This window comes from Desarmillaria tabescens (assembly GCF_030435595.1).
Source record: "Desarmillaria tabescens strain CCBAS 213 chromosome Unknown EV420scaffold_98, whole genome shotgun sequence".
Classification (NCBI taxonomy): domain Eukaryota; kingdom Fungi; phylum Basidiomycota; class Agaricomycetes; order Agaricales; family Physalacriaceae; genus Desarmillaria; species Desarmillaria tabescens.
This window is the reverse complement of record NW_026848397.1, coordinates 50,389-71,537: the sequence shown is the minus strand read 5'-3', so window position 1 is coordinate 71,537 and position 21,149 is coordinate 50,389. Positions and strand designations below refer to the sequence as shown.

Here is a 21,149-nt window from a genome sequence, read left to right as displayed (position 1 = left end):
TGAATTGAATTCCTACACCCAGAAAATCCTTCATTTATCTCTCTTAGGATACGCAACCAGCTTCGACCCCGCTAACAACAACGTCGGACGATCTGGTGGGGGTTTCAGCACCAGTTGATCGTGTTTAGGGTGGAACAACCTGGATAAATCGCTTTTCAGATCACATGCCTCCTCGCCAGTCGCTAAAAAAAACTCACAGAGTACTCCGTATATCGCTGACCGGGAACCTCGACGGGTGCGGTACCTCCTCACTAGTTCCTCCCTCAAACGTCTTTACCCTGCCAAGTCTTTTCTTGGTTTGCGCGGGAAAGATATCAGGAGAATGACTATTTCCCGAAAGTAAGCCTCTGTCAACCGGTGAGACAGCAACGTACATTGTTCCCATCCTAGCGTGGTGTACTACAAACCCTGGTAAACGTCCTTTCTTGCTGTACAGATATCAGACTTCGATCCCGGCCAGCTGGAGCGATCCAACGTACCGTACTTGACCTTGGTTCAAGGTCCTGTAAAATAAAATCGTTTCAAGAACGCGAAGCGTCATCAAGAGAATACTCACGATGCGACATTATTGCTCCCAGCCGTCCGTTTTGAGCCTCCCGCTGCTATAAAATGAGCTTTGCCCAGGGAAGCGTGGAAGGACGAACACGGAGGAGGTATCCTGAATGCTTCCAACGCTTTGCATAGAGAAAGAATCTCACCCGAGTCGTTGGACTCGGGACTACGGAATATATCAGTTAAGCACGACGAGGACAGGATTTGTACCCACATCGGTGACGGCTCTGGCACCGACTCATTGGGCTCCTCGGATTCCTCGTGCTTTTCTTGTCCTGAGTTCGACCGTGCTTCCTTGAAATCCCGTTCTGAACTTGGTTCCGTCAGCTCGAAGTCTAAGTCCAAGTCTTCTTGCCCTTGTCTTGCGTTTAGGCTTGATTCCCCGTCAAATAGTTCTGAACTTGATTCCTTTGGCTCCTGTTGTGGCTCTTTGAAGGACTGCTGTTCCAAGTCCTGTTTTTCGAGCTCTCGTCCTGAATTTGAGCTTGACTCCTCGAGTTCTTGTTCTGAAATCGATTCCGGTGGCCCTTGTCCTGATTCTGGCGTGAAGGATTGGCGTCCTAGGTCCAGATTTTCGGATTCCTGTCCCGACTTTACGCTTGATTCCGTCAGTTCTTGTCCTGACTCCGATTTCTCGAGCTCTTGTCCTGAACTAGAACTTGATTCTCCACGATCCTGCGATTCCTGTCCTTCTAGCGAGTCAGTAAGGTCGTCTTCCATTACTTCTCACGGCGTCTGGATCGTGCTTGTAATTTTCGAGCACCCAAAAGACACTAATAGCGAATGAAGTCAGCCTTCTCGTAACATGCGCACGTTTAAACAAGGCATACTTCTCATACTCGGATACTCTGTTCATAACAGTGTTTCGTCCTAGAAGTAGCGGGTGGTAAGAGAATAAGAGTTTCGTCCAATGGATGATATCCGACGCCGTTAAATATCTGTTGGAAGCAACCACCCACAATGGCGACAAGAAAGTCGAAGCCACCATTGATCTCCCATTTCAGAAGTCAGAAAGGCACCGTGTCTGTTTCAGAACCAGAAGCATGATGGAAGGAAATAGATAATAAAGGATGCCTTGGCGTTACGACGACGTGGACAAGGAAGGCTGTGAAGAAGGGTATTGGTATTTGTCGAATAACCAGTGCGTTGGTTGCATGTGCCATGTCGTTGCTCGGCTCCTCATCGAAAACAAAAGGGCCTGTGCGCATACTATAGGGTTACAATTGCAAGTCACAGCGTTGAAGCAAGATCGATCGGTTGTTATCGAAACGACGGACAGGGCAGGGCAGGGCAGGCAGGGCAACGACAGCTACGGTAGCAAGCAAGTTTTGTAGCAATTTTCTCAGCGACGCCTCGCTGCCAGTGACCCATTATTTGGGCGGGCCATCCTAAGATGACTAAGATGATGGCGGAAGGAAGTCCTAGAGGCAATGAAGGGAACGGCAGTGTAATTTGTATCGAAGGAGGTGTCTCGACTAGAACGTTCACGAATCAAGTACTTAAAAATGCCAAAGACGATGGTGATGGCGGCTGGTGATCAGATCGGCTCCGAACAAAGGCTCACTGTTCTAGAGGTAACTTGCTGAATTCTCAAGCCCGTTGAAAATACCTGAAGAAATGTATGCTTTCATCATCTACTTTTACTACAAAAGTTCGCTGGCATATTATTGGCAAAGAATGATTTTGACGAAGCGCATGCTAGCAACAAGAAAAGTGGTCAAGATACATATTAAAGAACAATTGCCCGCGAGGCGTGTACGACCTTGCTGGTTTTGTGCACTCTGTCTACTCTTTTAATAATTCACTACGCACTCAGTATAAAAACACCGATTTCCATATTATTGTAAGCTGGGAGCCGTAGAGGTCAACGGATTTGCAAAGCAAGCGAAACTTGGGCAGACTCACGCAGTCTTGGGTTTCCAGCGACAAGTCGCGCAACTCTGGGTAGCCAAACGGGACAAGGTGCTGCAGTGAGGAGTGGAAAAGTACGCTCGATGCGTTATTTATATAATATTCTGGCAACCTAGACGATGAACACTCCATTCCCCAGCGACGTCTCGTCAGTCGGAACCTGTTCTTGCCCGCAAAATGTGACATGTCCTGCCTTCCTGGCAAACAGCGGAGGAATGCGAAGCTTTGGCGAGTCCATTGTGGTAGAGGCATCCACATCCACTGGTGGTGCAGGTATTCGACGCGACGTCTTACAGCGGGTGCAAGTATATACCATGAGATGACCGTGAGACGGTGATTCTAGGCGCGACATTCAGCGATGGATAGCGAGACGAAGATGGGACATACACGCACTCTTCACTCGTATCGAGACCGTAGATCCTGGGACGAGAACGGTATCGCACCCTTTACAGATCGTTCGCTTGATAGACGGATCCCTTCGTGTACTGTCAGACTCGAAACATGGAATATTCTACGGAAAACGCACATTTTTACCGTCGTCTTTTGGCCTACAATCTTCATGGAAGAGACGTAGCTGCGGGACAGATCGCTGGTGGTGACTCGCTTTTGCTTTCTCTTTTGTGGAGGTGAGACGCCATTGAGATACACACTAGCTTGATACAGGAAGTTAAGACGCTGGATGATGTCTCTGTTGGGCACGTTGTTGGGATTCGGCGCCTCGTCTTTTGACTTTTTAGCCATGGTAGTACTAAGTAGGGAAGGCTGCTTAAAAGAATCGGAACTCGGCCCGGACACTCCACCTCGACCACCATGCCGTCGAAAACACTCGACTTTGCGTCCTTGGAAGGCTCTTCCAAATATCGCCAACTGCCCTCTCCTCCAGGTTTCTCCAAATCCCTTACCACCGTACGTCTTACCCGCCCTCAAGCCACGCTTATCCTAACAACCTCATACAGTCCAAAGGTCCATCCAAATCATCCACCACCTCGACAGCAGTCTACGACCAGCTCAAAGAACGCCGAGCATGGGACATGGCCATCGCTCCCGCAAAGTCACTCCCAATGCAAGCATTCATGCTCTACATGTCCGGCGGCGGGGTACAGATATTCAGCATGGGCATCGTTGCCATGCTCTTATGGACACCATTCAAGAACATCGCCGCGATTAACGAGGGTGCGTAGCCCATCCATTGCCATATATACGCCGCTGACCTCCAGCAAGCCTTTGTGCAATTCGCACCATCGACGGCACCGCCAAAATCACTGACGACCCTGCCCCTGCAAAAGATCGTGTACGTGTTATGCAACATGTTGACGCTGGCGGTGGGGCTGTGGAAGTGCCGGTCGATGGGGCTGCTTCCTACCGGGACGGGAGACTGGCTTGCTTTCGAGACGAGAGGCTTGGTGAGATCTTTCCCCCGAGTCCGTTACCATACACACTTACAACTCGCTAGGCTCCGGAATTATCATTATTCTAGCTTATTTAATGTTATCCTGCTTTCTTACTCCCAAGATCCTTCATCGCTTTCTCCACCTCGAGCCTCTCCATAACAGCTCGGGTAAGACTCGACTTGCCTTTAGGCCCACCTGCAGCCTGCGGCGTGGTAGAAGCTCCCTGTTCGTGAGTCCGCAAATGATGTGGTACAATAATTGGCGTGGAAGGCGGTGGTGGCGGCCACTAGACGCGATACTCAGAGATAACAATTAGGCGACTAAGAGAATTGAACACTTGCGTTTCGTCTTGGCTGATTGAAATGGAGTGCAGCCCATGGCGGGTATTCCTTTTCCAGCCGGATGATGTGTTCCTCGAGAAATCTTATTCTTGCTAGTAGGCTTGCTGGAGGAGAAGGTACTAGCCATTGAGAGACGCAGCCAGAGAAAAAAAGAATGGTTGGGGTACATACCGTAATGCACCGCTAGATGAGACTCGACGTTTGCAATTCGCTCAAAGACAGCAGGACTCTCCTCGTCTGCCTTTTGTTTTCCCTTTTCCTTCTTCATCGTTCGACGCAGCGGCCCGTCATCGTTTTTAGCAATATCATATTTCATCTGCGTGTCGCGGTCCAGCGTTTTGGCATCCGTTCTAGCACAGGAAGCTTCGGATGCGGGACGAAGAAACTCTGCTTGGTTAGACGCGTCGTTTCGAGCACGGTTGCGGCTCAAGTACTGCGAGATGGATTTCGTGACCCTACTCGGTGGTGGTAAGTCGCCTGTATACGCTGCCTTGCGGTCGTCCGGCTCTGATTCAGGTAAATGCTGCGTGTACATCAATACAATGAGTAAACTCTAAGTAAATATGCATACCTTGATATTCTCAATGAGCCTCTCCAGAGCACCAGGTACGGTTTCTCGTTCCCAGGCAGGGTTCAGGACGAGCATGTCGAGTTCGAAGCCGCGTAGAGCCTGGGTGAGACCGGCTTCTTGGAAGAAGATTTTGAGGGCCGAGTCCCATGATTGAAGGTGGTCGGTGTTGGTGGTTGCTCCATGGACAAGCATCAGTGGCTGTGTAGTAAGCAGTTGAACATTTTAGCCATGTGCACAATACCATGCTTCAATCATTTTTGGTCTCAATTGCTAAGGTAATACCAAGGTGGACTGCATAAATGACCCGTAGTATTTGAGTGGGGCGGGTATAGTAAAATACAGTTTCACGAGACATGAAATCTCGACCTACTGGACACCATCGAAAAGCTCCCGGAGTGTACCATGCAAGGTCGACGTACAGGTCCATGCAAACGGCCGAGGTAGCGATTTATAATATCAGCAAAGTGACGCTGCCCGACGCTCGCATAAGAGACGGGAGGAGGAAAGGCAAATCGACCTCCACAAGCTGTACACATGGAGGGAGCGCCATTGGGTGATATCAAAACTATCCGATATGTGCGTGCACACAAATGAGAAGATCTTGGAGAGGATTTCATTCATGGGAGCAATGAAGGAGCGGTATTTTGTGAGCGTAGTGGTCGCTCTGCAAGAAGATGGTTGATCCTTTCATCAATGGACTGAATATCTCCCTCCACGTACGGCTGAAATAGCAGATCTAACAAGTGAGGCCGCATTGTCGAGTAAGAGGCTGTCGTCAAAAATGTTGATATTTGCCCGTGGAGAATCCGCAATTGATACAAATTTCAGACATCTCTAAAACTCTGTTAGGATTGTAGGTCTAATGATAGGAGAAGAAACTCACCACCAAAGCGACCGATGATGCAGATGACTCTTGGCGGGAAACGAACGTCCCGGTCTTTCGGTCCGGTTCTCTTCAAGGAAATTGACAGTCGACCCCTGCCTCCACGAATCCTTCACTTCTCTCCTCGCCATCGTGCCAGAGATGGAAAGCACCGTTGGACCAGCATGTGTTGAGCGCGACTAGGACGGTAGCGTGGTGGTTCTTCCCGTGGGTCGAGTCGCAGTGCCAGTCAAAGTGACCCCCCTCGTCATACATCGCGAGCTTGTGAAGCCGGACATCAATCTCCTTGCCCACGAATAGGGTCGCTTCGAAGAAAGTCTTGAGGTCGAGGAGGAGAAAATGGAGAGAGGCGGTCTAATCCGATTCAGGCCGCGTCCGTTGCGGTAGGCAGGGTCTGGTCACCCTTGCCAAACGAAGACGGTTTGCTTTGGACGCGAATGGCGTCGATAAAGGGGCAGGAGACGATGCTGTTCAGGCCTTTTGAAACAGGTGAGTCGCATTTCACCACGAGGCTTTTGTGGTGTTCTGTCAGTTTCTTGATACTCTGCCTTCTTACTGACTTGTGCGTAGGTCAGAATAGCATGTTCGATGCACAGGGTTTAACTTCGGGATTCCCAAACTTGTAGATTAACATGAGGTTGACCACCAGGTGTCAACGCGGAAATGACACGGAACCCTTTCATGTCTGTCACGGTTTACGGTCAAGTGATCTTTGTCTCGGTTTTCCGTAACTTAGCCGGTCAATCGTACCATCTTCTCCATCCTCCTTTTGCAGTTGAGTAGACCTTCAACGTTTGGTGCCAATTGCTCGAACTGGAACGGAAGTAGCAAAGTATGTTGATATTCTCTTTCTCCGGTGATGAAGCTCACCTCATTACTTCCAAGCTGAATATGAACGAACCTTCCGAGTCTGATTGTGAAGACGAACATCAATTTACGTTACATTCCACACGTCCATCTATACTATCGGAGTTATATCACGACCCAAATTGAAGGAAAGTGGCGTCTGTCTTCGGTTCTGGTCTTGTTTGCTCCCCCAACATAACATGAATACGGACGCTTCACCAGTAACTGGCGGTGACGTTCCTCTTGGGGCCCCAGTCCCACCAGACTGCCCTCACGCGCTTCTTTGCTCTATACCTACATGGACCGACATCGTCGAATACATGGATCGCAAAGAACGGGTAGTGAAGACCCTAAAAACGGCATATCCACGCTTGAAGCTTCATACTTATGTCAAGCAGGTGTGTAGGCTCAGTCGATTCACGATTCTTAGCACTTGATCAAGTCGGATGCTAGCTCAGCAAAATATGTTCTGATATTCATGGCAAGGAAGATGAAGAGTGCTTGCTTTTCCCTTCTCTCAAAAACGCGGAGTATTGCCAGGAATACGTACTCAAACATGCAATGATGCAGCAGCGGCTCCGTATTGTGCGCTTCAGCTTACCCGTCAAAGACGATCCTGCCATCTCCCTCCTCCTTCCATGACGGCTGTCCCCGGAGCTCTTCGCAGTTCTCTTCCCATCATCCTCTTTCCCTCAAGCTCTGCCATTCTGGGTATACACCGGGACAGGGATATCCACGCGCTTGGCTGAACATTGCCTCTCTGCCCTGCCAATAGAATTGCTTGACACCAGCACTTTGACGATGCCTCTCGCACCACGCAGTTGGAGAAATTCCGAGTTCTATAACGTACATAGACCCTTGGAGTCGGGTGCGGAGGCCAAGACTGTTATCAGGAGACTCTTTTCCGGCATCATCAATGAAGGTCCAGAAAACATACGGGGCGTCCCGTATATATCACCAGACGACGTGTATCTCTATTCCACAGGCATGAACGCTATCTGGAACGTGCATCTAATGGTACTGCACACCCAATCGAAAGAAACAAAATGTGCTGCGTTGAAGTACGTCTTCCATGTATACCCAAATATCCTCCTCCTAAGGCAACACCTACAGCCTCTTATATTCACACACCCACGACGTGCTCGAAAACTGGGGACCCGGATACCACTTCCTCTCAAACGGCTCCATAGACGACCTCGAGACCCTACTCGCCCTCGAATACGCGCGCAACCCCAATCAGCCCCCCATTTCCGCATTGTATCTCGACTTCCCAGCGAACCCTCTCTTGAGGTCCCCTGACGTTCCCCGCCTGAGAAAACTCGCAGATCAATACGGGTTCCCGCTAATCATTGACGAGACGGTGGGCAACTTCCTCAATACACAGTTACTTCCATACGCAGATATCGTTACTTGTAGTCTCACCAAGGTCTTCAGCGGACTTGCGAATGTGATGGGTGGCGCGTGAGTTCCTCCATTTTCGCTCTCCTAACATTTTTTCTTACGCAAACCACGCCCTCCAGCTTCCTTCTCAACCCCGCATCGAAGCACTATCCGGCATTCAAAGCCTACATGGACACCAACTACGAAGACACTTACTTCAGTGAAGATGCTATCTGTATAGAAGCGAATTCCCGAGATATGAAGCGGCGTGTACGTATGATAGACCGCAATGCAGAAGTGATAGCCGATTTCTGCTACGAGGATTCGTTGAAAGCGGAGTCTGTTATCAAACAGGTGCTTTATCCAAAGTATCAGATGCGGGAACACTACGAACACTGCTGGTCTAAAGCCACTGATAATCCGGGATATGGAGGTCTTCTTACGCTGTCCTTCATCTCTAATGCTGCCGCAATGGCGTTTTTTGATGCCTTGCCATGCTATAAAGCTGTCACACTAGGCACAGTATTTACGCTCGCTGTACCGTTCGCGGAGGCAGGTTTCCACGATAAACTGGAATGGGCACAGGAGAACGGGATTGATTACGCCTCGGTGAGTGTTCTTGTACTCCCTACATGATTTTGTTTCTTATAATACCGTAGGTACGCTTCAGCATAGGCATGGAAGATCTGACAAGCCTGAGGGACGGATTCAAAGCAGCACTAACAAAAGCGGCGGCAGAACACGTAGCGTCGTTTAAGCAAAAGTGATGTTTCGTAAGTAGAAGTCAGTACAGTCATTCCAAGGTATCAACTATGGTACAGATGGAGTTGGCATGTTGCCAGTCAATAATGGTCGTAATTATCGTGAATCCTCGTAAGAGAGCGACAGTCAACAAAATCTTACATCACTCCGCTTCGTTACCTTGTCGTCTGTACTGTGAGCAAGGTCGTAATCCCGTCGGTTGCTATGCCTAGTGACAGTTAGCGCCAGTAATGCTACTTATCAATATCCATACCGTGATTGACTCTGTCAGACCAAAACCGCCTCTGAGCGTGTACCAAATGGATTGACATACAGCGAACACTCACCCTTCTGAACCAGCAGGAAGCAGGCCCGTGATATTCTTCGCCGTTGTAGTATAATGCACGCCGTCAAAGTGGTGGTTGCCGACAGCATGCTGAACTAGCTGGTCACGACCTGGATAAAGATAACGACACAGAAGACATGCATATCATGAGGACGCCAAACCAATATTGTATCCATCAGGGACGATTGTGTGTTGCTCTTCCAAATCCTAATACCGGGATCAGTAAAATCAGACTAGAAAAATCAAACACAGCTAACTTCTTCTTGAGAAACACTGCGCCGGTAAACACGTCAGAACAGGTCGGAAGTTGGAGGAGAAACTTACGCAAGGAATAACGCGCCGCTCATTGCATCCGGCCCATCTTGACGATAAACCCTACAGAACCGGTTTGTTTTCAGCTAGGTGGCAGAGAATTTCGCACGAAAACACACCGAAAATGATTCCCACCAATGATGGTCTCAAGACACGTCCCGAGCTCCTCGTTTCCATAATCCTCTCTGAGTTCCATCTACGCGATATATTCTGAGTTTGTCGAACTCCAAAAACGCGCATATACCCACCGTCTGATTAACCCAGCCGTGTCCGTCCCCAAGGTTTGCTGATTGCGGGTCGCCAATATGGATGCCGAGACATTCTTCGGAGCTGGGAAGACATGAGAAGGGAGAATACGGATTCAGTGAATAGACAAGTAACATACAATCCAATCGCCCGTGCGTAATTACGATTCCGTCGTTCGTGAGTACTTCTGGAGAGCTTTTGCCGGATATTATGACCTGTAAATTTCGAATCAACGCGATCCATCATACCAGCCAAAGAGAACGGCAGACATTGAGCGGCTCGCCTAGCCCTCCCCCAGCTGCAGACGTTAGCGTCGACGCATCGTTAACCAATATCAAGCTTACCGTTGTCCAGCATGGATCCACCATTTAGATTTGGATCATAGAAATCCACTGATCCAGGCTGTATGGGAAGCTGAAGGGCCAGAGCAAGAGGAGCAAGGACAATGAGTACAGTGAGCATGGTGGGGGATGAGAAAAGAAGCAGAAGCAAGGTGATTTCGTCGTAATTAAGGTCTATTTTAGGGGTACCCATGTCGGTGCTTCTCTGATAGTGCACCGGAATAATACGATCCCTGACGTTCCATGGGTCGACGAAAAACACCGAACCAACACGCGCAAGAACGTTCGACATGAGTACCACGAGAAAAGAATGGTTTTCTGCTTATCAACATCCTGAAAATGCGAGAGTCAGTCTGCTTCTGTCCACCACTCAATTAAGGAAGTTGATTCTGTGAAGAATTACTTTAGAAGCCACTCAGACGTCGCACGTGCTAGCTGGACAATATGCTACACTGGCGCGTGTTACTTGCTCTATTGGAATCGTCTTGACAGACACTGATGGAAAATCAAGCACTAGCTCTGGTTGGCTATTCCGGATCAAAGAGCTCCATGGTTATCGCCCCTTCAAGGGAGGAGGAGGTTTTATTCTGGAAATCACTGCAGACTTGCCGTTGTCTCGACCCTCAGAAGTCGCCTATCTAATCAGTATATGACGATGCATCAAGAGAAGGATAAAGATCCCGTGTAGATATCTCACTATTGTTATGAACATGATTTCATGCATCTAGATCAATGTCTCTGTCTCTGGGTAAAGTCCAGATATCCAGCTGGCTTCTCAAAGACTAACAATCGATTTCAGCGTTTTGAAAAGAAGTAGTCAAACAACGTACCTTTCTGTAAACACCACCCGTATAGAGGTATGAGTCTTGACGTTATACACCTTGTCCGCCAGAAGTTGTCCAGGAAAGCGATGCACAGAAATACAACCGACAAAGAGAGTCACCTCAAAGAAGCACATGGATAAAGCCGCCGCCAGAGGAGCGTTGTATGAAGTAAAGAGGTACATATAATAGCCAAGCTTAGGGCTCAAGCTTCTCACTGTCAAAGTCACGGTGTGGACCAGGACTACATGCGTTCTCCTGATATATGTATGTAAGATAAACATTCAAAGAGCCAAAGGGAAGACAAATCTTTTTCTTCTTTCGACGCACATTCCTCGTCTATCTCGGCTGATGATTTTGCTCTCACAGCGCCGTCTTCCCCTTCAACCCCCAGAGCGAGGGAGCCCCCCCCCCTAGTCAGGCACCTGTCTCGAATAATACTGATGATACACACGTAAGCCCTCTCCGAAATCACAAACAGTTCTGAGGTATGGTAGACTGGATCTCTACACCCAAACTCGGATAAGGATGCGACTGAGATGCGACCATGCGTTGGCAACTTGGCATTGAACTAGACATGCTCGACAGCCAAGGGAATTCAACAAGTTTTCCCTGTCTTCTCACGGCGCATTATTTTCCGTAGTCTTCGTTCACGAGACTAGCATTGGACTGGCCGTTTGGTTTGTTCGAGTGGTAAGTAATAAAAATAACGGGTGTGGCACAGCCACCAGCGAGATTGATCTTTTCCGAGTAGTTCCGAGTCTTCCGTCCCTTCTTGGGACCACCAACACCAACACCATATGCCGATTTTCTAAACTCTAAACTCTTTGTGAACGTATTCTCGGTCTAGTTCTCTGTCGCTTGCACAAGCCCTCCAAGATTTTTGCGTATTCTCTACAACGTCTCTGACTTATCTTCGGGATATTTCCTACCAGTACTTATGACTCACTTTTCTTGTTTCTGGACTCTTACTTATGTGCAACCATAATCTCATCTGAGTCCTTCCATGGCTCTAGCTATCAGAAAATGCTTATCTGTTAATATTGTACGGCAAACGCCACGATGATAAGCGCCCCATGATCTTACCAGTTGAATATCGGAGCAGTTGTCGCACAGCATCTTCAGATATCACTCAAACCACCATGTCTCGAAGCATCGTCAGCCAGTGCATATCAGCTGTCAAATTGATTCAAGCTGCGGGGGATATGGCACCATTCCCGTATATCAAAGGACTAGCTAACGTCGCGGTCGTCCTGCTAGAACTACTTGAGGTGATTTCTTCCTTCTATTAATGCGTGTACCACCTACTAACACGATTCATCTTCCTGGCAGAAGGCTGACAAGAATAATGCAGATCTCATCCATCTTTCAAATAGCTTGAGTAACACCCTCGTCGTTGTACGAGACACGGTCATAGCCCACGGAGAATCTAGCGCCCAACATTTCAGAGAATTTTGCGTCGAGGTGACAAAGTAAGCTTCTCTTGATCCTCAGTCAGTTGAAAGTGTATTAGACTAACTGCTACAGCTATCTTGCAACGGTGCTGAACGACCTCAACTCGATCAAGAGATCTAAATACACCCGTGGCATCAGACAATATCTACAGACAAATGATATCTGTGACAAGATTGATGAATACAAGCAACGTGTACAGGACCTCAAACTTGATTTTTTGAGGAGTACTCAAGCTCTTCAACTGGCTCTGCTGTCTTACCGTTCCTACAGATACGTGTAACGACCGAAACTCGATTCATCGCGTCGGAAGTAAACGATTACTCTATCGCTATCGAGGACGCGCTTCGAACATTGAGACACGACCTCTATGACATACATGAAGAGACTCGGACCCGGTGTCGACGGAGAGCGCTATATCAAGACCAGGTGAGTCTACAGCCTACACATGTCTTTCATTTCATTAAGGATTCATGCCAGATCTACGAAATCATGCCCTGTGATATAAGCATGAAGCAAGAAGTCTTTAAACACACACACGAGCACCTTATGTCGGTCGACATCATTGATTACTATAGCGAGGTCGATACCAGCGCTTCTCCAAAATTGGTCCGGGTTTACAGAGCACGACGCGGTTCGGAAGTACAGGCTGTCAAGGTGAACTCGGATCTCTCGAATTACATCTAGGCGTGCTGTGTGACTCTATCTCTTCGCGCAGATGTTATACGATGATCTGCATCAATTTCTTTCTCTCCGGTTTGCGTAATAGCCATTGTTGTTAAGCTGTATTATCTGACCTGCTGTTACAGGCACCCGAACATTCCTCAACTGTTCGGAGTATGTACTTCGTCGTCCTTTCCCGCTTTGATTTTCCACCAGAGTAAGGCGAACGCTCTCTGTCTTTTGCACTTCTAAATCAGAAATCCGCGTACTCAAGATGCGGCACGCAAGAAAACCGTAGAACAACATCGGTCTTCTCTAGCTCTTCTCGATGTCTTGAACTTTGATCTTCAGCTTGTAAGTTTTCAAGTGATCATTACAGTATTCCTGATTGAACCTGACGTAGATGTCGGATATGCGGGTGGGTAACTTCTGAATTGTTCCATAATTATCAACAAACGGTCACAGTCGGCCTCAATGTACCTACAAGATTTCGAAGGGATTCGTGAATGGGTAAGTCAGAAGACTCGTGCGCATGCCTCGACTAACTTGAAGGAAGATCGTAGGCCCAGACACGACCTACGTGGATGGAAATGGAAGAGTGATCTATGATAACTTTTGTCCTTCATTGGGCACCGATAGTGATGCATGGTTGCGAAGCGTGTTTCATCTTCTAGAGACCAATATCCGTCGCCCTAGCTATAATTTCTCGCATCCACGGTGGAAGTCTCTCATAAAGAGTCTCCAGATCATGCAAAGTCCTTCATTCATTCACAAGGATAATCTGCTACCGTTGTACGAGATGATATATGCATTCGTTGTGGGGAAAGAATGCATCGTGGATCCCGAACGCCGCGGTCTTTACGCTGGCGGCCACATTATCCGGGAAAATATCCACGACCGTCCTTCTAGTGGTACCACCCACGTTGCCTCGCTGCCGCTGGACCTTGAACCTGTTCAATGGACATTCTCTGACCTAGGAATGAGAGACAATGAAGATATCATTCCTGTTGAAGGGTACGTCGCCCTCACTTGCCGGAGCTTCGAGACTTGAAGCGCAATTTGGTCTTGATTACAACAGAATTCGGGTTAAATGGAAGCTATCCAATCTCAGGCACTGGGTGTGTGTCAGGCCAAGTCACCTCGCTTTTCCCGATGCCCCAGGTTCACGACATGGTCAAAAAAGCATTGAACATCTGGTTTATGCCTGGTTTGCCCAATGTTCGCAGCTCACAACGCCAAAATGCCTGATTGATGCGCTGTTATTGGGTGAATTCATCTGACTTGCACACTCATATCTCAACGATGCTGATCTCCCCGCAAAGATGTAGAGTTCATGGTCAATGTTGATTGGCGTTTTGGACATCAATATGATGTTTTCCAGCTCTGTGACACCTTCATCGCCAGCGATGTCGAATTAACAGATGACATATATCTGTGTATATATCCGCCCTCTCAAAGAGACGAACCCGAGTTCCGATGGTCCTTAGACCCAGACATAGGAGACAGTGTGTCACATCGCGAAGCGTGGTCGGTCCTTGGGATCGATACCCAGATCTACGCCGTTTATACTACGTGTAAGCTTTTCACAGATGTCTACAAGGACATTCAGGATTTGCATCGTGCGTGCGGCTTTGACTCCTAAGCCCGTGGATCTGATATATGCGAGCACTACGGACTTCCACGGATGATCGGAGGCATTATCTACTCCCGTTTACCCTGATTCTGCACAGACTTCTACCTGCACCATTTCCAGAGCAAGTCCTTTGACAAATGTTCCTCTTTCCATTCTAGTTGGTGGAGTAGTACTTCTTTTTACACCTGCACTCCTAATAACGCAGGTTTAATCGAATGAGCTTGGCCAGTGGAACCCATCTGTTCAATGCTACTGCCTTAGTAGCATACTTGGAAGTAATTCTTAACCTCGGTACATATTGTATTTCAAACGTCGTGTATCACAGGCTTTCAATCTAATCCTTGATCGTAGAAACCCGTAGCGACAGGGAAGGGCTGGTCGACAGATGGTCGCAACAATGTAGGAAGACAATGACCGACACTGCTGTTTTTCAAGTTACCGGTCAGGGCCAATGGACAACGAATTTCAATTTTGTGTAGTTCAACTCAAATTGGGATTTGATCCCGAAGACCATGGCACGATGTGTTTGACCTGTTCGTGCTGGCTCCGAAATCACAATGACTCCTCCCTCGTCTATTCCAGTGCTTGATCCAACTAACGTGATTGTCCTACGACGCGATATCGTACGCTTATCATCTCAGATAATTCTGCGTTCTGATTCCGACTACAGTTACCTGCGAACTTAGCTGACTGGAGAAGCTATGAATGTGGACCACAGGACGTTCCTCATGATCACACATGGCTACCTCTATGGTCCCGTCTGCAGCCCTTACTCAGCTCTCGCGGGTACACTTTATGGAACTGGGCTTGCACTCGTTTCTCCAAACGACCGTGGACCATCGCCAAACGGGTTTCTTTATCACACACCAGCTATATCGGATAGTTATCAGAGCCTGCGTTATGTGACCCCCACCGTCTGTCTCTTCGCCGAGAGCGTCCCTCGAATCAATTTTAATATCCTTTCTAGAATGCCAATATCATAGCAGCCCGCCATAATGACGACCGGGATGTGATGATCCGTATAATAACTGCTGGTGGAGAGGGCCACAACGTTCTCCGTATTGTCAAGAAAATCTGCACAGGCGAAGAGAGCTTGTTGAGCCACAATCACGCCCTTTCCCTCTTGGATATATTCGAGTACAACGATCTCACATTTGGTGTCTTTCCTCGGGTCGCGGTATCATTGTCGCGGTCCATTAATAGTTAGCCAAAGAACACAGTAGAAGACATCATGGATATGCTGATGCGGGCAATTGAAGTAATCTTTCCACTCGATGAGCTGCCCCATGCTAATCTTGGCATCGTTTAAGGGGATCGTATTCATTCATGAAAGGCATCGTATTGCTCATAGGGTACATTCCCAGACATGATCGGAGAATGTGATATTGAATTAAAAATCCTTCCAGGATCTCTTCTTGAGCAACTTTCTACTCGAATGGCACCCAAACACTTTAGATCCCGGCATGAAGCGGCGTGGCTTCACTCGACCTAGGGTGTATATTATAGATTTCGAAACCGCTGTGGACTTCCTAGAGGATTCCACACCTGAAGAGCGCGTCGTGACAGAATATCCCTTCCCCTTGGAGTCTTATGGACGGCCTGTACCACCCGAATTTCACGTCTCGAATACATATGATCCTTTCACTTTGGATATATGGCAATTTGGCTCGGACTTGACGAGGTTTCGTGTGTGTTCGGGATATACAGTTCAATCAATGAAAGACTGACCTCGATTCGGTTCGTTCTGTAGTCAACTATATGGGAAATCGACGAAATATTGGAGTCTACGAGGAATGAAAATCCTCGAATCGTCCAACAGCGGTAGAGCTTTTGGATAGACTAGACGCCGTTATCAGTGGCATTCCTCCGGCCCTCTTGCGCAAGAAACCTGTAGAGTTACCTGAGAAGCAGTATGTCATGTCCGAGTTGCTGTACAAAAGGCTAGAAGCAAACAAGGAGAGGCTAGAGGCTGAAGCTAAGGAAAGAAGAAAGCAGACTGAAGATTAAATAAACTTGTAATTGTACGAAGCAAACGTAGCATGATCGGCGACTTCCCGGCAACGCGTCAGTTTCAATCGGAGATACAAAAAATCAATTGCAGCCGACTTCCGTCCGCTAGTAGCCGCTACGTACGTCATTTATTCTTCGACTATTATCATCATGAATCCCAGCAATAGCTGGGAGAATATTGCTATCACATCCTCAATCAAGCCAACAGTCCTCAAAACCATGCAGTCAGTGTACCGATATCGGAACCTCATTGTTCCTCTTCAATTCGACAGGTGGTGGAACAGGCCTTGTTTTACATACAAGGTCGAAGGGGACTCCTTTACGCCCAGCTCTATCATTCTCGAATTTAACGAAGGGGATTCTGACCAGCCTGTACAACGCACGCATTTCATGATCTCCGTCGACCAACAGACAGTGTACGACGAGTTCAAAAACGAGGATTTTGCTTGCCCAGATGACGTCGTGCACGAGTTGCGGGAACTACAGAATATTGCTTTGAGGCATGCTCGAGGACGTCAGCAGAGTATTCTTCGTATGAGGCAACATCTTGCACAAAACGAGCAAGCAGCGAAGCAAAGGAAAGAGGAAGCGATTCAGGTAGGTTTCTACACTGTTCGCGGGTCTGTCTCATCGCGACTGCTCTAGTCATTCTACAAGCGCTTGGTAGAACATCGAATCATTGAGCTTCATGCCCTTCCCAGTCCACCCGAAGACAGTTGTCCAGTATGCCAGATGCTAGAGGCCCTTGTAAAGTGCCTCAAGTGCGGCATTCTCTGCTGCCCTAATCCTTCTTGCCCCAGCCACAGCTCCGACGGACTCAAGGTGTGTACCGAACACCAGGAGACGCGTTTTTGTCAGAGCTGTATCGGCGCTGGCAGCCATGCCAAGCTGAGACCATGTCCTATTAAAACCTGTGACCAATGGACATGCGAGAAGGACTGGCAATGGTGCTTTGGCCGTCCCGTACATATATTGCCCAGCTCCAGCGATGATACGAGCAATACCAATCTGGGAAAGGGCAAACAAAAGGTTACAGCTCCTGCACATCCTCCAGCGCTCGAGCCTTGTCCTAACCACCATGGGTTCGTTTGGACGAAATGCGGTGCGCGTGGCTGTTGGTCGAAAAAGGTGCCTAAAACGTTGTCGGGCTCTTACCGCCCCGCCATTTGCCCCGCCTGTGAAGCCGAGCCCGGGCACAAAACTTGTTCTAACGAATGTACCTGGATTTGCGCTGCTTGCGCGTTCAAGAGAGTCAGGCCGATTTGGAATTGCCCTTCATGCCACACCGCCCTGTGCAATGATTGTGGTGTGGCGAAACGTTGCTTTGGCTGCAAGAAGTCTGAGTGGTGCTCGACTTGCCGCGGCGAATCCGACGGTGAAGAGGAATCCGATGAAGAAAATGGCGATCAACCAACCAGCAAGCCCTCCAAGGAAATTGGAAGGACTGACTCTGGATTTCTCAAACAAGAGGAAACAAAGTTTGAGTGGATGTGCCATATATGTGAATCGGCTCTTTGCGAAACTTGCTCACGAAACACTAAACTCGCTATCGTCTGCGAGTACTGTGATGAAGGCTGTTGTCGTTCGTGCTTGGTTGCCGACGAGTGCTCTTTTTGTCGTGAAGACGTGATACGGTGTTCCGAATGTTCCGACGGTCGTGAAAACAGTCTCTGTTGTGACGCCCCTTGTACAGATTGGAATGAAGCCTGGCCGTAAATGTTGCTCTAATTTACTGCTATGTAATAAAGTAACTGATTTTGCATCCGGGGCCTGGACCCTGCCTTTAGATTTCACGCCATTTCCTGACTTTTCCTTGCTTACACCACTCTTCCCTCGCTCCTGGGATTTGCGTGGATTTATTCTCACCATGGCGTCCGTCGGAGTGGACCAATTCGGTTCTAGGCTCAACGTAATCGCGCGCGTGATATCTTGTCCGTCTTACCCGTCATGCGGGGCCCCGCATCATTGCTCTCCAGACTGGCAAAGCGACGATGGACTCGAAATCTGACCATGTCTGCAGTGGAAGGCTCTCTTCATCCTCCCTTGTGCCACAAGACGCTGCCCGACTTCTTCGCCTCTGAAATCCTGCAGAAATACGCTGCGAAACCGGCTCTGATATGCAGGAATGAGCACGCCCATTCCCTTGGAGGTCCTCGCCTAGCTAATCTCGGCGTAGAGTCACACTTGGCTTGGAATTTTTCCGATTTCGAGAGGTGCATTAGCTCGGCTGCACGGGGTCTCTTGGACATGGGTATCCAGAAGGGCGACCGTGTAGGAGTTCTCATGGGCAATAACAGGTGAGTACGACGAGCTCTTTCTTTGTATATTCTCACATTCCGTAGCGCCTATGCGATTCTGCAATGGGCTTGTGCGTCTATCGGTGCCATTCTCGTCACTATCAACCCGGCTTACCGGGTGAACGAGCTCGTATGTCTCGAAACTGTCCCTCCTCTCCCTTCTCTGACTTGTCCTCAGGCTACTGCTTTGAGACACGTGGGTGTCAAGCACCTCTTTGTCGTTCCCCGAATTCGTTCGTCCGCATATATCCAGCTCCTAGTCGACCTTTACCCTTCCATACGAAGCGCGCACCCAGGAGAGATACAAGAAGAAGCCCTGCCGAACCTTCGTAATATCGTCGTCGTCGATAACGAAGAGTCGTGTAGAGCCGAGCTAGACGCGCTTGAGGTAAAGTCGCTTATAGATTGGCGCGAAGTATTCGTATGGCGGCAAGATAGAATCAGCCTGGATCAACGACGTCAGGCTGCAGCCGAGTCTCTACACAAGGACGATATCATTAATTTACAGTTCACTAGGTCACTTCTTTGTCTGCGTAAACTACTACCTTTCCTTATTTTAATATTTCAGTGGCACGACTGGGTCTCCAAAGGCCGTGTCGCTAACTCATCACAATTTATTAAACAATGCTCTTTCAGTAGGCAAATGCATGCACTTGACGGACAAGGATCTCGTCTGTGAGTTTTACATCAACCCCAGAAGATTTTGCTTGACTCCGAGAAAAAGGCAACGTACCCCCGCTCTTTCACTGTTTTGATAAGTCTTGTCCATTCGCACAAAGTTGAGGGTTTGCTTATTTCCCATTTACTGCACGTCTCGTCCTTGGGAACCTCGCAGCATGGTCTTACGGGGCGGGCATCGTCTATCCTTCAGAAATCTTTGATCCAGCTGCTATCGTGGATGCAATCGTAGAGGAAAAATGTACGGCATTGCACGGCGTGCCCACCCATTTTCTCGGAGTATTGGCCGAGATAGACGACAGACGTGCTCGAGGAGAAGAGCCAGACACGAGAAGCCTGCGGTAAGATGCCGCCGTTTGATCTGCACTCGATATGAATGCTGATTCATTAACGCAGGACTGGCATTGCGGCCGGCTCCCCGATACCCATAGCCCTCATGCAAGAGCTCATCGCCAAACTGAATCTTGTGGATCTGACGAATGCATATGGCATGAGTAAGTCGCGTAGCGATTATCTTTCATTTCGTTCTGTTGCACAAATCACAATCATCCGCAGCCGAAACAAGGTAGATACCATCCAGTTCAAGCACCGTTACTCATATATCTCATTCCGTGCTTTACTAACAGTCCAGTATCCTTCCAAACAACACCTGAAGATCCCGTCGTCAAGCGCGTTGAAACAGTCGGAAAGGTACAGCCGCATGTTAGAGCAAAGATCGTTGACACAGACGGCCAAGTCGTCCCTGTGGGTACTCCCGGACAGATATGTGTTGCGGGGTACTTGGTACAGAAGGGGTGCGTAGTCCTGGAGTTGAAGTGATCTTGGTAGATTAAATTGTGATGATCAGGTACTGGGAGGACGAGGCGCAGTCTGCTCAGGTTATGCAAAGGGACTCCGAGGGGACCCTGTGGATGCTTACCGGGGACGAAGGAATCATGGACGAAGAGGGATATTTGAAGAGTAAATAAACCTCCAAACGTGTTCCGTTTCTATATGCTGACATCTGTTACAGTCGTGGGCAGAATCAAGGATATCATCATCCGAGGGGGAGAGGTACGCACTGCGTCCGAGATTTCATGAACCGCCCTTGTTTACCCCAGCACTCAGAACTTGTTCCCAGTTCAGATCGAAAATGCCTTGACGACTCATCCAGGTATCCATGAAGCTGCTGCGGTCGCGGTGCCTGATATTCGGTATGGGGAGGTTGTTGGGGCTTGGGTTGTTCGCGCGCCGGGGCACAATGATATTTCAAAGGAGGAAGTTCGCAAGGTCGTTTCTGATGCGATGAATCCACAGGTGAATACGAGCTAGGGTTGTCAGGGTGCATTTACTTACTGGTGTCTAGAACGCTCCGGTGTGGGTTTGGTTCGCGGATGAACTTCCAAAGACGGCGAGTGGGGTGAGTTTTGTGTGGGTTGAATGCATTTTCTGCGTGCGGCTTATTGTGTTAACAGAAGGTCATGAAGCATATTTTGAGAGATCGGAGTAAGAAGTTGTCGAGAGTCAATGATGGGCGGGTGGCGACGCAATGACTTGCACGGAGCGATAACTCGTGTATCACGTACTGCAATCTCTTGCAAAGCGAGTCTTTGTTGGCTTACTAGTACCAGGAACAAGATGTATGTGTTGCAATCGTCTCAATAATCCGATGTAATACACAGGTGTCAGCAAAGAAGAAAGTCCCAAAAGTCGCCCGCGACATGAATAACTAAGGCTACATTGGACCAACTCGTA

The 21,149-nt window shown here is 48.5% G+C and overlaps 11 protein-coding genes across 11 annotated transcripts; 6 read left to right on the top strand and 5 right to left on the bottom strand.

The window, feature by feature from the left end:
* Positions 1 to 217: 217 nt before the first annotated feature.
* EV420DRAFT_1211735 (uncharacterized protein) lies at positions 218 to 1,353 on the bottom strand. The gene is made up of 4 exons (XM_060466378.1): positions 767 to 1,353; positions 557 to 718; positions 480 to 489; positions 218 to 428 (listed from the first exon to the last, which is right to left on the bottom strand). Exons 1-4 carry the CDS (start codon positions 1,270 to 1,272, stop codon positions 387 to 389), a joined length of 720 nt encoding a protein of 239 aa, XP_060322907.1. The 5' UTR covers positions 1,273 to 1,353; the 3' UTR covers positions 218 to 386.
* Positions 1,354 to 2,490: 1,137 nt separating this feature from the next.
* On the bottom strand, positions 2,491 to 3,238 carry EV420DRAFT_1211576 (RNAse P Rpr2/Rpp21/SNM1 subunit domain-containing protein). The gene is made up of 3 exons (XM_060466377.1): positions 2,990 to 3,238; positions 2,857 to 2,939; positions 2,491 to 2,802 (listed from the first exon to the last, which is right to left on the bottom strand). The coding sequence occupies exons 1-3, from the start codon at positions 3,202 to 3,204 to the stop codon at positions 2,576 to 2,578; spliced, it is 525 nt and encodes a 174-aa protein (XP_060322906.1). The 5' UTR covers positions 3,205 to 3,238; the 3' UTR covers positions 2,491 to 2,575.
* A 34-nt stretch (positions 3,239 to 3,272) lies between these two features.
* Positions 3,273 to 4,314, top strand: EV420DRAFT_1585891 (DUF1077-domain-containing protein; the record flags this gene model as incomplete). The annotated part of the gene is given in 5 exon segments (XM_060474801.1): positions 3,273 to 3,369; positions 3,420 to 3,636; positions 3,647 to 3,648; positions 3,687 to 3,866; positions 3,917 to 4,314. Coding segments are annotated over 5 exon segments (520 nt in total), but the record flags the coding sequence as incomplete, so codon positions are not given.
* Positions 3,874 to 4,958, bottom strand: EV420DRAFT_1736269 (uncharacterized protein; the record flags this gene model as incomplete). Its single annotated transcript, XM_060480034.1, has 4 exons — positions 3,874 to 4,140; positions 4,196 to 4,314; positions 4,367 to 4,718; positions 4,767 to 4,958. The coding sequence occupies 4 exons, from the start codon at positions 4,956 to 4,958 to the stop codon at positions 3,952 to 3,954; spliced, it is 852 nt and encodes a 283-aa protein (XP_060322904.1). The 3' UTR covers positions 3,874 to 3,951.
* A 1,737-nt stretch (positions 4,959 to 6,695) lies between these two features.
* EV420DRAFT_1280044 (pyridoxal phosphate-dependent transferase) lies at positions 6,696 to 8,642 on the top strand (the record flags this gene model as incomplete). Its single annotated transcript, XM_060468185.1, has 6 exons — positions 6,696 to 6,893; positions 6,949 to 7,098; positions 7,153 to 7,550; positions 7,609 to 7,956; positions 8,016 to 8,484; positions 8,535 to 8,642. The coding sequence occupies 6 exons, from the start codon at positions 6,696 to 6,698 to the stop codon at positions 8,640 to 8,642; spliced, it is 1,671 nt and encodes a 556-aa protein (XP_060322903.1).
* Positions 8,643 to 8,792: 150 nt separating this feature from the next.
* EV420DRAFT_1623280 (uncharacterized protein) lies at positions 8,793 to 9,982 on the bottom strand (the record flags this gene model as incomplete). Its single annotated transcript, XM_060475926.1, has 10 exons — positions 8,793 to 8,845; positions 8,974 to 9,072; positions 9,124 to 9,159; positions 9,220 to 9,224; positions 9,287 to 9,337; positions 9,394 to 9,470; positions 9,523 to 9,604; positions 9,656 to 9,735; positions 9,790 to 9,818; positions 9,865 to 9,982. The coding sequence occupies 10 exons, from the start codon at positions 9,980 to 9,982 to the stop codon at positions 8,793 to 8,795; spliced, it is 630 nt and encodes a 209-aa protein (XP_060322902.1).
* Positions 9,983 to 10,564: 582 nt separating this feature from the next.
* Positions 10,565 to 11,464, bottom strand: EV420DRAFT_1585868 (uncharacterized protein). The gene is made up of 3 exons (XM_060474800.1): positions 10,765 to 11,464; positions 10,661 to 10,718; positions 10,565 to 10,609 (listed from the first exon to the last, which is right to left on the bottom strand). The coding sequence occupies exons 1-3, from the start codon at positions 10,964 to 10,966 to the stop codon at positions 10,591 to 10,593; spliced, it is 279 nt and encodes a 92-aa protein (XP_060322901.1). The 5' UTR covers positions 10,967 to 11,464; the 3' UTR covers positions 10,565 to 10,590.
* Positions 11,465 to 11,824: 360 nt separating this feature from the next.
* Positions 11,825 to 14,439, top strand: EV420DRAFT_1651475 (uncharacterized protein; the record flags this gene model as incomplete). Its single annotated transcript, XM_060478557.1, has 13 exons — positions 11,825 to 11,953; positions 12,015 to 12,154; positions 12,210 to 12,330; positions 12,408 to 12,563; positions 12,615 to 12,791; positions 12,853 to 12,890; positions 12,944 to 13,014; positions 13,072 to 13,151; positions 13,201 to 13,215; positions 13,263 to 13,307; positions 13,354 to 13,811; positions 13,876 to 14,063; positions 14,120 to 14,439. 13 exons carry the CDS (start codon positions 11,825 to 11,827, stop codon positions 14,437 to 14,439), a joined length of 1,938 nt encoding a protein of 645 aa, XP_060322900.1.
* Positions 14,440 to 14,987: 548 nt separating this feature from the next.
* On the top strand, positions 14,988 to 16,255 carry EV420DRAFT_1651474 (uncharacterized protein; the record flags this gene model as incomplete). The annotated part of the gene is made up of 5 exons (XM_060478556.1): positions 14,988 to 15,053; positions 15,117 to 15,344; positions 15,398 to 15,607; positions 15,837 to 16,118; positions 16,181 to 16,255. 5 exons carry the CDS (start codon positions 14,988 to 14,990, stop codon positions 16,253 to 16,255), a joined length of 861 nt encoding a protein of 286 aa, XP_060322899.1.
* A 335-nt stretch (positions 16,256 to 16,590) lies between these two features.
* EV420DRAFT_1651473 (uncharacterized protein) lies at positions 16,591 to 18,070 on the top strand (the record flags this gene model as incomplete). Its single annotated transcript, XM_060478555.1, has 4 exons — positions 16,591 to 17,037; positions 17,086 to 17,187; positions 17,241 to 17,262; positions 17,421 to 18,070. The coding sequence occupies 4 exons, from the start codon at positions 16,591 to 16,593 to the stop codon at positions 18,068 to 18,070; spliced, it is 1,221 nt and encodes a 406-aa protein (XP_060322898.1).
* A 317-nt stretch (positions 18,071 to 18,387) lies between these two features.
* EV420DRAFT_1280087 (uncharacterized protein) lies at positions 18,388 to 20,947 on the top strand (the record flags this gene model as incomplete). The annotated part of the gene is made up of 13 exons (XM_060468187.1): positions 18,388 to 18,737; positions 18,783 to 18,867; positions 18,916 to 19,253; positions 19,306 to 19,412; positions 19,462 to 19,485; positions 19,522 to 19,756; positions 19,812 to 19,913; positions 20,042 to 20,209; positions 20,263 to 20,375; positions 20,428 to 20,468; positions 20,523 to 20,711; positions 20,761 to 20,814; positions 20,870 to 20,947. The coding sequence occupies 13 exons, from the start codon at positions 18,388 to 18,390 to the stop codon at positions 20,945 to 20,947; spliced, it is 1,884 nt and encodes a 627-aa protein (XP_060322897.1).
* Positions 20,948 to 21,149: the final 202 nt, after the last annotated feature.